Source organism: Trachypithecus francoisi, unplaced genomic scaffold (assembly GCF_009764315.1).
Source record: "Trachypithecus francoisi isolate TF-2019V2 unplaced genomic scaffold, Tfra_2.0 Lachesis_group6, whole genome shotgun sequence".
NCBI lineage: Eukaryota > Metazoa > Chordata > Mammalia > Primates > Cercopithecidae > Trachypithecus > Trachypithecus francoisi.
This window is the reverse complement of record NW_022681471.1, coordinates 84664580-84677417: the sequence shown is the minus strand read 5'-3', so window position 1 is coordinate 84677417 and position 12838 is coordinate 84664580. Positions and strand designations below refer to the sequence as shown.

Genomic DNA, 12838 nt, shown 5'->3' with positions numbered 1-12838 from the left:
TGTTTATTCATCTTATTTCATATTCTTTGTGCTCTATAAATATGGAAACTTGTCTTGTGATTTCTTAGAATTTTAACTATTTTACAGTGTTTGATCCAGTGACATTAAATATATTAACAAGGTTGTGTATCTATCACCATTATCTAGTTCCAGAACTTTTTCATCACCCCAACAAAAGAAACTTCATACTCATTAAGCAGTCATTTTTCATTCTCCCTTCCCCCTTGCCCCTTGCAACCACAAATCTACTTTCTGTCAGTATAGATTTGCTTATGCTAGATATTTCATATAAATGGAACCATACAGTATATGGCCATTGTGTCTGGTTTCTTTCACTTAGCATAATGTTTCAAGGTTCATATTCCATTTTATGGCTATACTGCATTTTGTTTATCCATTCATTGGTTGATGGACATTAGGTTGTTTCTACCTTTTGGCTGTTGTGAATAGTGCTGCTACGAACATTCATATAAAGTATTCATATGAGTTCCTGTTTTCAGTTCTCTGGGGCATATGGTAATTCTACGTTTAACTTTTTGAAGAACCACCAAACTCTTTTCTAAAGCAGCCACACCATTTTACATTCCCACCAGCAGAATGTGAGGGTTCCAATTTGTCTACATGCTTACCAACACTTGTTTTCCAATTTTTTGATCATAGCCATCCTGGTGAGTATAAAGTGGTATTCTTATTGTGGTCTTGATTTGCATTTGCTTAATGGCTAGTGGTGTTGAGAATCTTTTGTGTGCTTGTTGGCCATCTGTATATCTTCTTAGGAGAAATGTCTATTCGAGTCCTTTGCCTATTTTTTAATTGGGTTGTTGTTTGTGTTTTTGAGTTGTAAGGATTCTTTATATGTGGGCTGGGTGTGGTGGCTCAAGCCTGTAATCCCAAACAGGGAAACCAAGGCAGTAAGATCACTTGAGGCCAGGAGCTGAAGACCAGCCTGGTCAACATAGTGAGATCCCAATCTCTATAAAATAAAATTTAAAAAATCTTTATATATTCTGGATGCTATGTCTTTATTAAATATTTTATTTGTGAATATTTTCTCCCATTCTGTAGGGTTGTCTTTTCACTCTCTTGATGGTATCCTTTAATGCACAAAAGTTTTTTATTTTGTTGAAATCTGATTATCTACTTTTTCTTGTATTGCTTTGTTAGCTCTTATAATTAGGTATTTGATATATGTTGAGTTAATTTTTGTATACGTACAAGACAAGGGTCCAGCTTCATTCTTTTGCATTTGGATATCCAGTTGTTCAGCACCATTTGGTGAAGAAACTATTCTTTCCCCCATTGAATGGTCTTGGCAGTCTTGTTAGTATCAATTGACTATAGATGTATGGATTAATTTCTGGACTCTTAATTCTATTTGTCAATCCCAATATCTATCCTATGCCAGTAGCAAAAGGACAGTGTTTTGATTACTGTAGTTTTATAGTATATTTGGAAATCAGGAAATGTGAGTCCTCCAATTTTGTTCTTTTTAAATATTTTTTAGCTATTCAGGGTCCCCTGTAATTCCATAGAAATTTTAGTATAAGCTTTTCTATTCCTGTGAAAAAGGCCATTGGGTTTTGATAGGGATTGCATTGAATCTGTAGGTCACTTTGTGGACTGTTGACAGATTAAGTCTTCCTGTTCATGACCTTTCTATTTATTTCAGTATTCTTGAATTTCTTTCATTAATGTTTTGTTGTTTTCAGTGTATAAGACTGTCACTCCTTGGTTAAATATATTCCTAAGTATTTTCTTATTGTTATTAGAAATGGAATTGTTTTCTTAATTTCTGTTTTGGATTCTTCATTGCTAGTATATAAAAATACAACTGATTTTTATGTGTTGATGTATCCTTCAACTTTACTGAGTTTGTTTATTAGCTCCAATAACTTTTGGTGGATTATTTTGGATTTTCTATATATAAGATCACGTCAACTGTGAATAGAGATAGTTTTGTTTCTTCATTTCCTATTTTTCTTATATACAAACTTTTTTTTTCTTTTTTGAGACAGAGTCTTACTGTGTCACCCAGGTTGGAGTGCAATGAGATGATTTCAGCTCACTGCAACTTCCACTTCCACTTCCCAGTTTCAAGCAATTCTCCTGCCTCAGCCTCCCAGGTAGCTGGGATTATAGGCGCTCACCACCACGCCCAGCTAATTTTCATATTTTTAGTAGAGATGAGGTTTCACCATGTTGGCCAGGCTGGTCTGGAACTCCTGACCTCAGATGATCCACCCGCCTCAGCCTGCAAAGGGCTGGGATTATAGCATAAGCCACCATGCCCAGCTCTTATCTATAAACTTCCCAGCACTTTGGGAGGCCGAGACGGGCGGATCACGAGGTCAGGAGATCGAGACCATCCTGGCTAACACGGTGAAACCCCATCTCTACTAAAAATACAAAAACTGGCCGGGCGAGGTGGCGGGCGCCTGTAGTCCCAGCTACTCCGAGGCTGAGGCAGGAGAATGGCGTAAACCCGGGAGGCGGAGCTTGCAGTGAGCTGAGATCCGGCCACTGCACTCCAGCCTGGGCGACAGAGCCAGACTCCGTCTCAAAAAAAAAAAAAACAAAACAAAACAAAAAAAACTTCTCATGCTTTCCATTTGTCCTTTTGCTTTTTGTACTGGCATAATTTCTCAATTTTTAAGCTGTTGCATCTCCTATTCAGCTATTTTTTGTGTCAAGTATTATATTGTTTTAATTTCTAGTAACTGTAGTTCATTCCTTTCTTTATAGATGTAGTATATTCACACATCTCTCTGAATATATTAGTCTTATTCTATGTTATTAATGCTATTTCCTTGGCTATCCTGTTTGCCAAGTTTAGTATTTTCTTATAATGTTAGTTTCCCTTGGTGTTTAGTGATTCTTAGTTGTGTTCTCTTCTTTTTCACTCATGAGATTCCTTGTTCATCTGTCTGTGTTTTATATAATTACTGTAACCTTCCTTCAGTAATTGTGGGAAAGGTATGGGACATGCTCCCTGGCACTGTATTTTGTAACATCTCTAATGCTGCCTGGAGGGTGGCCCAGTAGCTAGTCTCCAAAGGTAGGAGGGCTTACCTTTCTTCCTGGATGTTGTCTCCTCCCTACGTTGTTCACCTCTCTCTTGGCCATAAACCTTTTCCTCTTACTACTCTTATTTGGGGGCACATGCCTCTGCTGCCCTTTGCTTGGTGTGGAGGTGGGGACAGAAGTGCCTGCCTGTTCCTTCTTTGTTATTCCCAATCAGTTCATTCTTCCATTCAGTGAATATCTCTTTAGCGGTGAATAAGTCAAAACCTCTGTTTTTGTGGAGCTCACATCTAGTAGAAGAAAATGGATACTAAAACTATATATGGTAGTCAGGGAAGGACTTGCATGTGGTGGTGATAGTCATAGGTAGAGATCTGTTCAGGGAACCAAAAGAAGGCCAGCAAACAGGAGAGCATTAAGAGAGAACGTTGAAAGAGACAGAAGGTAGATCTGATAGAGTTTTGTAAGCATTCTAGCCTACCACTCATCTTTTTAGTTGGCCAGGGTTCTCTCCTGCTGCCCGTATCAGCCACCCAAGTTTGCAGCATTTTGAAACAATGCCTACATATGTCATGGTCTGCTTTTTCCTCTGTCAGTCATATATGCATGTGTCTATGTCTGTTTTCCTGTTGTGTCTGTAAATTTGGATTGATAAGGAAGGCTAGAACAAATATTTAATTTGCCATCTTGATCCGGTTACTACATATTAAAATTCTTTTCTGTAATTTCAGTGGAACCAATGTAACATTTTCTAAATTGTAATACTAATTTTTTTCTCCTCATGAAACTTATTATTACTAGCTTAAAATGAGACTGCAGAAAATAAAAACTGATTGCTTACAATTTATGTCCTCACCTGCCGTAAGTTTTTTTTTGTTGTTTTTTTGGTTTGTTTGTTTTTTTTTGAGACAAGAGGTTCGTTCTTGTTGCCCAGGCTGGAGTGCAATGGTGCGATCTCGGCTCATTGCAACCTCTGCCTCTGGGTTCTAACGATTCTCCTGCCTCAGCCTCCCAAGTAGCTGGGATTACAGGCATGCACCACCACGACAGGCTAATTTTGTATATTTAGTAGATACGGGGTTTCACCATATTGGCCAGGCTGGTCTCGAACTCCTGACCTCAGGTTATCTGCCCGCCTCAGCCTCCCAAAATGCTGGCATTACAGGCATGAGCCACTGCACCCGGCCCTGCCCTAAGTATTAATAATGCTTACCCAAGACATCATACTTCCTGCCAGTAGACTATCTTCCTTCAGGCAAATGCTAAATCTCATTCTTTGTGCTTTTATATATTTTTTTAATATTCTAGATTAGTAGTGACCCTTCTCATGTTTCCCAAAGTATTTGTGGTTGTCTGTGCTAACTTTTCATATTAGTTATTATAGAGGATTTATCTTTAAAGCACTCATTTAGATACAACAGTTATATCTGGGGCCGTTTTGGGGGAGTAGGAGGATAAGAAGAGCCAGCATAGCCTGATGTTAACAAGAATTTTTAGAGCATGATTTTGAAGTCATTTTGATGTCCTTTATAAATTTCTGTATGCTTTCATAAAGTAATAAACTTGATTTCCTGATACTTCTCTGTAAATCTAAGTGCCTCAATATCTTGTTTTTCTCTGTTTTTGTGTTTCAAGCATCTTTAACTGAGTCTCTTAAATAATATAGGCATAAATGAAAATTTTCATGATAATAGCTTGGAGTTTTAGTAACCTTTTTAGTAAACTGGCACATATGAAGGAAATTTTAATTTGATTTTCAGTTTTCAAAGTTTGTATAATGATGAAAAATATTCTGGGGTGGAAGATTAATAATCTCTTTTATTTACTAAAGTCTAAATAATATTTTTAAAGGAACAAGAAAGCTTAATTTTTATAAATGGAGTACCCTTGGGTTCAGTCTAATATGTTACTATTAATGCAACTAATACATAATACCCTATTTTGGGTTAAAGATTAGTCTATACAAGAAATTCTGGTGTTTTTTTTTTTAAAAAAAGCTTCACCTTACCTAAATTATTACCACTTTGGTTTTTCTTGGTTGTTTTGTTTTGTTTTGTTTTGTTTTGTTTTGTCTTGTCTCCATTAGGAGATGTCCTCAGATGCTTCACTTCCAGGGGATCCAGAAGCCTATCCTGCTGCTGTGTCAAGCGGTGGAGCCATTCATCTGCAGACAGGAGGTGGATATTTTGGCCTAAGCTTTACTTGTCCTAGTCTCAAAAATCCTATTAGCAAGAAATCCTGGACTCGCAAATTAAAAAGCTGGGCATACAGGCTACGGCAGTCAACCAGCTTTTTCAAGAGATCAAAAGTCCGTCAAGGTAGTGTGCTTACAGTCAGGGACATAGACTAGGTAACATCACTTTTCATTTACTTATTTTTTTGTTGTTCATATACAAATCTTGCCACTTTTTCCACGTAGCCCATGTATGTGACATGTCCCATTAATATCATTGCCATTTTATTTTTTCCTTTTGTAACTAATTTGGTTTTCCAGTTATTCATTTCATATAGATACTAAGTCTTGGGATAAATCTTGCAATGTCTGATTTAGACTTAGGGACTTATACGATATTGCTTATTACATTAACACCTTTTAATTGTCTAGCAGGAGTTAAGCTTTTTCTACTTTTCTTCATTTTTGGTAATGTAAACAAATTTAGTCTTAACAAACAATTTTCTCTTTTCTACTTACAATTTGGCAAAACTTGCAGTGGAAACAGAAGAGATGAGATCAGCAATTGCTCCTGATCCCATTCCTCTGACACGGGAGTCTACAGCTGATACTAGGGCTTTGAATAGATGTAAAGCAATGAGTGGATCATTTCAGCGGGGTCGGTTCCAGGTTTGTGTCTTTGATTGAATCCTTATCTACAAGGGCATTATAAAATATAACAGCCACTGGAGATCTTGGTCTGTAGATGATACTTCCATTTTTGTTTTTTGTTTTTTTGTTTACTGAGATGGAGTTTCACTTTTGTTGCCCAAGTTGGAGTACAATGGCATGATCTTAGCTCACTGCAACCTCCGTCTCCTTGGTTCAAGTGATTCTACTGCCTCAGCCTCCTGAGTAGCTGGGATTACAAGTGCATGCCACCACGCCTGGCTAATTTTTTGTATTTTTATTAGAAACGGGGTTTCACCTTGTTAGCCAGGCTGGTCTTGAACTCCCGACCTCAGGTGATCTGCCCGCCTCAGCCTCCCAAAGTACTGGGATTATAGGTGTGAGCCACCATGCCCAGCTGATGATACTTACTTTAAATGTAGATCATTGTCATATTTATTTGTTCACCTTCTATGCATCCCCTCACCTTTTGAAGCCATCAGTAAAGATGAGTCTAAAGAAATGGAGATTTTAGTAGCTGGTAGAGAGCACAGAAATAGGTTTTTTTTTTTTTTTTTTTTTTGGCGGGTGGGTGGGTCCTCTTTTATAAATGTAATTTCACGTCTTTTAGAATCTCAGCAACTCTAATTGTGGAATTTTATTTGAGCAATATGATGCCCACTTTCTTTACCCAAGGGGCCTGATTGAAAGAGTGAATTTGGGGGTATAGATTAAATTTTTAAGTTTTGCTAGTATCAATACATATACATCACAGCAGACCATCTACTTGTCTGTGCTATGCTAACCACTTTTACATTTTTATATCTCAGGTGATTACAATTCCTCAGCAGTCAGCAAAAGTGACATCTTTTGGAATAGAACACATATCAGTGTTCAGTGAGACAAACCATTCTAGTGAAGAAGCCTTTATTGAAACAGCAAAATCTCAGTTGGTAGAAATAGAACCTGCCACACAAAATCCCAAAACTTCGTTTTCTTCTGAGAAGTTACAAGCTCTTCAGGAAACCTGTAAAGAAAATAAAGGAGTTCCCAAACAAGGTGACAACTTCTTATCTTTCAGCGCAGCTTGTGAGACTGATGTATCTTCAGTGACCCCAGAAAAGGAATTGGAAGAAACTTCAGCCACAGGAAGTAGCATGCAGTCTGGATCTGAACTGTTGCTTAAAGAGAGAGAGATATTGACTGCTGGGAAACAGCCTAGCTCTGATAGTGAATTTTCAGCCAGTCTTGCTGGCAGTGGAAAGTCAGTGGCAAAGACTGGTCCAGAGAGTGATCAGTGCTTACCACACCATGAAGAACAAGCTTATGCTCAAACACAGAGTTCACTCTTCTATTCGCCATCTTCCCCAATGAGCAGTGATGATGAATCAGAAATAGAGGATGAGGACTTGAAGGTGGAGCTTCAAAGATTACGAGAAAAGTAAGGACTGTTTCTCTTTTGTCACAAATCTGGTTGCCCTGGGTTTTATAGAACTTAGTATTTGATTGGTGACTAATTTAGGATTGTTGACATTTTAATGATTGAAAACTACAAAGAATGCTAATGCTAAACATTTATGAATGAGAAAAAGTTCTTATATATAAAATGTTTTCATAGTCTCAAGACTATTACAGTTGCTTATTTACCAATATGATTTAATTACTCTTTTTGTTAAACTTTACAGTCCTTATTCTTCAGGACTTTTGGTTTTAGATTTTACAACTATTCTTATATAATTTCACATTTGATAAGTAAACAGCTGATTTATTATAATCAGAGATAGTGGTTCATCTTCTTTAGGAAAAGGTAAGATACTTTCAAGATCAAGCTTATTATTTGGTGACTGAGGTAATCAACCTTCACTAGTGAGATTATGATAATATATTTTGTCAATAGAATGCTGTTTTGTATTTAGTTTTATAAAATAGGTCATTTTAAAAAAAGAAATTCAAGCCAGCTGGGCATGGTGGCTCATGCCTGTAATCTCAGCACTTTGGGAGGCAGAGGCAGGTGGATCTCCTGAGGTCAGGAGTTCGAGACTGGCCTGGCCAACATTTTGAAACCTTGTCTCTACTTAGAAAAAAACCAACATACAAAAATTAGCCAGGCATGGTAGCAGATGCCTGTACTCCCAGCTACTTGGGAGGCTGAGGCAGGAGAATCGCTTGAGCCTGGGAGGTGGAGGTTGCAGTGAGCCCAGATTGTGCGCCACTGCACTCCAGCCTGGGTAACAGAGCAAGACTCTGTCTAAAAAAAAAGAAGAAAAGAAAAAAAAAGAAATTCCTATTAAGTTGCTGAATTCTAATTCTATCCACATGGTTCAAAATTCAAAAGGGTAACCAGTAGTCTCCCTCCTAGCACTGCAGCTGAACTACCCAGATTCTCTCCTTACACACAATAAATATTACCTGTTTCTTGTATATCCAGTTAGTCTATAACTGTACAAACAAATATGCATATTTCATTCTTTGTTCCCCCAAATAGTAACTTACACTGCAAGACTGTTCTTATATCTTGGTTTTCTTTACCATTTCATGGTATCTTGGATATATACCTGTATCATTATATTTTTGACTGTTTCAAAGTATTCCAATATATGTATATACTCATAAGTTAATTACTAGCCTCCTATTGATGACCCCATGCCATTACTTTGAAAAGTTGAAACCAACTCTAACAATTTTTTAATGTATCTTATGCTTTAGAGAATTTCTGCACTGTTCTGGAACTTAATTTGTAAAGCAGGGAGAACCAGGGAGGACTAAAAATATAGGCATGTAAAAAGCTGGATTTGGCTGGGCGCAGTGGCGCATGCCTGTAATCCCAGCACTTTAGGAGGCCGACGTGGGTGGATCACCTGAGGTCAGGAGTTTGAGACCAGCCTGGCCAACATGGCAAAACCCCGTCTCTACTAAAAATACAAAAATTAGCCGGACGTGGTGGCGCCTGTAATCCCAGCTACTCAGGAGGCTGAGGCAGGGAGAATTACTTGAATCTTGGAGGCGGAGGTTGCAGTGAGCTGAGATCACACCACTGCACTCCAGCCTGGGTGACAGAGTGAGACTCCATCTCAAAAAATAAAATAAAAAGCTGGATTTTAGTCAAGTTCTTACAAGCTTGAATAATGCTCCATTTGGATGCTATGTTTGAGTGCTTCAAGAATTAAAGCAGGTTAAAATCCTTGGAAATTTCTTAGTTTCTAAGGCCTTGCCTAGAGAAGGAAAAAAACCCAAAACTGTCATTCCAGTGATAGATAATTATAATATTTTCTCTCTAACTTGTTTCAGTGTTTTTGACTTGAGCTTGCAAGAAAATTGTGAATATATACTTTAAATATTCATCACCAGAAGGCTGATATTCCACTTTAAAATATATATACAAGCTTGACATTACATTATGTATATGTCAACTTATATATTAAGTACTATACAGTATATGTACACTGATACTTTTTATAATAAAAGTTATTAAAGCAGTTTCATATTTGTGATGTAAGTATTCTATTGCTGGGTTTTGTTTGTTTGTTTGTTTTTCTGTTTGTTTTTTGTTTTTTGTTTTTTTGAGACGGAGTTTCGCTCTGTCGCCCTGGCTGGAGTGCAGTGGCATGATCTCAGCTCACCGCAAGCTCTGCCTCCTGGGTTCATGCCATTCTCCTGCCTCAGCCTCCCGAGTAGCTGGGACTACAGGCGCCCGCCACCACGCCCAGCTAATTTTTTGTATTTTTAGTAGAGACGGAGTTTCTTTTTTTTTTTTTTTTTGAGACGGAGTCTGGCTCTGTTGCCCAGGCTGGAGTGCAGTGGCCGGATCTCAGCTCACTGCAAGCTCCGCCTCCCGGGTTTATGCCGTTCTCCTGCCTCAGCCTCCGGAGTAGCTGGGACTACAGGCGCCCGCCACCTCGCCCGGCTAGATTTTTGTATTTTTTTGGTAGAAACGGGGTTTCACCGTGTTAGCCAGGATGGTCTCGATCTCCTGACCTCGTGATCCGCCCGTCTCGGCCTCCCAAAGTGCTGGGATTACAGGCTTGAGCCACCGCGCCCGGCCTGAGACGGAGTTTCACCATGTTAGCCAGGATGGTCTTAATCTCCTGGTCTCGTGACCAGCCCGCCTCAGCCTCCCAAAGTGCTGGGATTACAGGCATGAGCCATTGTGCCTGGCCTTGTATTGCTGTTTTTAATGGTTCTTTTAAACCATTGTCAAATGACTGGTAGCTTTTGTAACTGGCTAGTTTTTTGTAACTGGCTGGTTGTGAATATGTACTTAATTTTGAATGTGAGACATGGATTCTCATAACCTCATATAACCCAAGACCTGGAAAGGATCTTTTATTTTGAGACAGAGTCTTACTATGTTGCCCAGGCTGGAGTGCAATGGTGCAGTCGCAGATCATTGCAGGCTCTACCTCCTGGGCTCAAACCATCCTCCCACCTCAGCCTCCCAAGTGTCTGGGCCTACAGACATGTAACACATCCAGCTAATATTTAAATTTTTTTGTAGAGATGAAGTCTCCCTGTGTTGCCCAGGCTGGTGCCAGACTTCTAACCTCAGGCCATCCTCCTGTCTCAGCCTCCCAGAGTGCTGGGATTACAGGCATGAGACACCACGCCTGGCCTAGAAGGGATCTTAAAAAATAATTTATTCTGCCTTCAGTGTTCTTTTAGCATTATGGTTTCTTCACCAATTTTTCTTTATTCTTTCTTTTATTACTATTACAATTATTATTATTAAGATGAGGTCTTGCTCTGTCACCCAGGCTGGAGTGCAGTGGTGCTGTCATGGCTCACTGAAGCCTCTACCTCTGGCTCAAGAGATCTACCTGCCTCAGCATCCCGAGATGCTTGTACTACAGGCACATGCCACCATACCTGGCTGATTTTTTTTTTTTTTTCCAGAGAGATAGGGTCTCACTATGTTGTTTAGGCTGATACCGAACTCCTGGGCTCAAGCGATCCTCCTGCCTTAGCCTCCCACAGGCGTGAGCCACTGCGTCTGGCAAAAAATGTTAATATTATTAATACTATTTGACTTTACATTTTGTTTTACTGACTTTCACTGTATTTCAGTTTTAGAAATTTGTTCGTCTTTTTCTTCATAAGTGATTATTATAGTTTAATGTTATGCTTAGGAAGGCATTTCCCGCTTCCCCTCTGGAAATTGTGAAAATACTGTTTTTCCCCCATTCTTCCCTCCCTCCCTCCTTCCTTCCTCTTTGACAGGGTCTCTCTCTGTCACCCGGTCTGGAGTGCAGTGGTGTGATCTTGGCTCACTGCAGCCTTGAATTCCTGGCTCAAGTGATCCTCCCACCTCAGCCTTTTGAGTAACTGGGACTACAGGCATGCACCACCATGCCCAGCTAATTTTTTTTTTTTTTTTAAAGAGAGATAGGGTCTCCCTACGTTACCCAGGCTTGTCTCGAATTTCTAGCCTCAAACAATACTCCTGCCTTGGCTCCCCAAAGTGCTGGGATTATGGACGTAAGCCATTGTGCCCAGTCTCTATTTCCCCATTCTTGATCTAAATTCCTTGTTAAACTTTACTTATACTGGTGTAGAGTTTCTTGGCTCATCTTTATGGAGCCAGTGCCATTAAAATGCTTTTTGCATGATTTTCATTCAGACACATTCAGGAGGTGGTAAATCTTCAAACCCAGCAGAATAAGGAGCTGCAGGAGCTCTATGAACGCCTTCGGTCAATTAAAGATAGCAAAACCCAATCTACTGAGATTCCTTTGCCACCTGCATCACCACGTCGACCAAGATCTTTCAAAAGCAAACTTCGAAGCCGCCCCCAGTCCTTGACATATGTGGACAATGGCATAGTTGCTACAGGTAAATCGATCATAAAAGTAATTTCTTAAAAATCTAGTCCAAGATTAGCAAAATTAGAAAAATGATTATAATACAATTTATTTTTAATTAGGCTAAAATAATTTAAAGAAGTACACATTATTCTGAGATTATTTTCTGTTTTTGGTGTTAAATGTCCTTTTATGTAATAATGATTAGGATAATTGATAGATTGTAGAGAGAAGCTGAGTGTGCTTCATGCTTTTATTTGGAAAACCAGCAGCTGGAAGCCCAATGCCAATCCCCATAGTAATTTTTGAAATGTTATCAGTCAGTGGGAACTTCTGGTCTAGCATTTAGAGTTTGTTGGAGAGTTTGTTGGTAACAAGATAATCTTAAAAATACACTCGGCCGGGCACAATGGCGCACGCCTGTAATCCCAACACTTTGGGAGGCTGAGGCGGGCCTATCGCCTGAGGTCAGGAGTTCAAGACCAGCCTAGCTAACATGGCGAAACCCCATCTCTCCTAAAAATACAAAAATTAGCTGGGTGTGGTGGCAGGCGCCTGTAATCCCAACTACTCAGGAGGCTGAAGCGGGAGAATTGCTTGAACCCAGGAAGCAGAGGTTGCAGTGAGCCGAGATTGCGCCATTGCACTCCAGCCTGGGTGACAAGTGCAAAACCCCATCTAAAATACATATATATATATATATATATTCTCTGGCCAGGCGTGGTGGCTCACACCTGTAATCCCAGCACTTTGGGACTGTAATCCCAGCACTTTGGGAGGCTCAGGCAAGTGGATCACCTGAGGTCAGGAGTTCGAGACCAGCCTGACCAACATGGTGAAACCCCGTCTCTACTAAAAATACAAAATTAGCTGGGCGTGGTGGCTCATTCCTATAATCCCAGCTACTTGGGAGGCTGAGACAGGAGAATCGCTTGAACCTGGGAGGTAGAGGTTGCAGTGAGCCGAGATCATGCCATTGCACTCTAGCCTGCGCAACAAGAATGAAACTCCGTGTCAGAAAAAGAAATGTATACATGTATCTACACTTATGCTCTTATCTGAAGAGCTCTTCATTTATTAGTTATAAGAATATTAGTAAAATATACTTCTTTGACTTTGAAAAATAAGAGCATCAGTCTCTACCTAACTAATAAGTTGTTAATCAGGTCAGGCCTCTTTGGTTATATGTGCATAGTCAAGG

The 12838-nt window shown here is 39.5% G+C and overlaps 1 protein-coding gene across 1 annotated transcript in view; it reads left to right on the top strand.

The window, feature by feature from the left end:
- Nucleotides 1–12838, top strand: part of WNK3 (WNK lysine deficient protein kinase 3) — a 139335-nt gene that overhangs the window by 96581 nt on the left and 29916 nt on the right. Inside the window, 4 exon segments of the mRNA XM_033201210.1 lie at nucleotides 5108–5198; nucleotides 5733–5863; nucleotides 6673–7283; nucleotides 11457–11668. Of these exon segments, the coding sequence (XP_033057101.1) occupies nucleotides 5108–5198; nucleotides 5733–5863; nucleotides 6673–7283; nucleotides 11457–11668 (1045 nt within the window).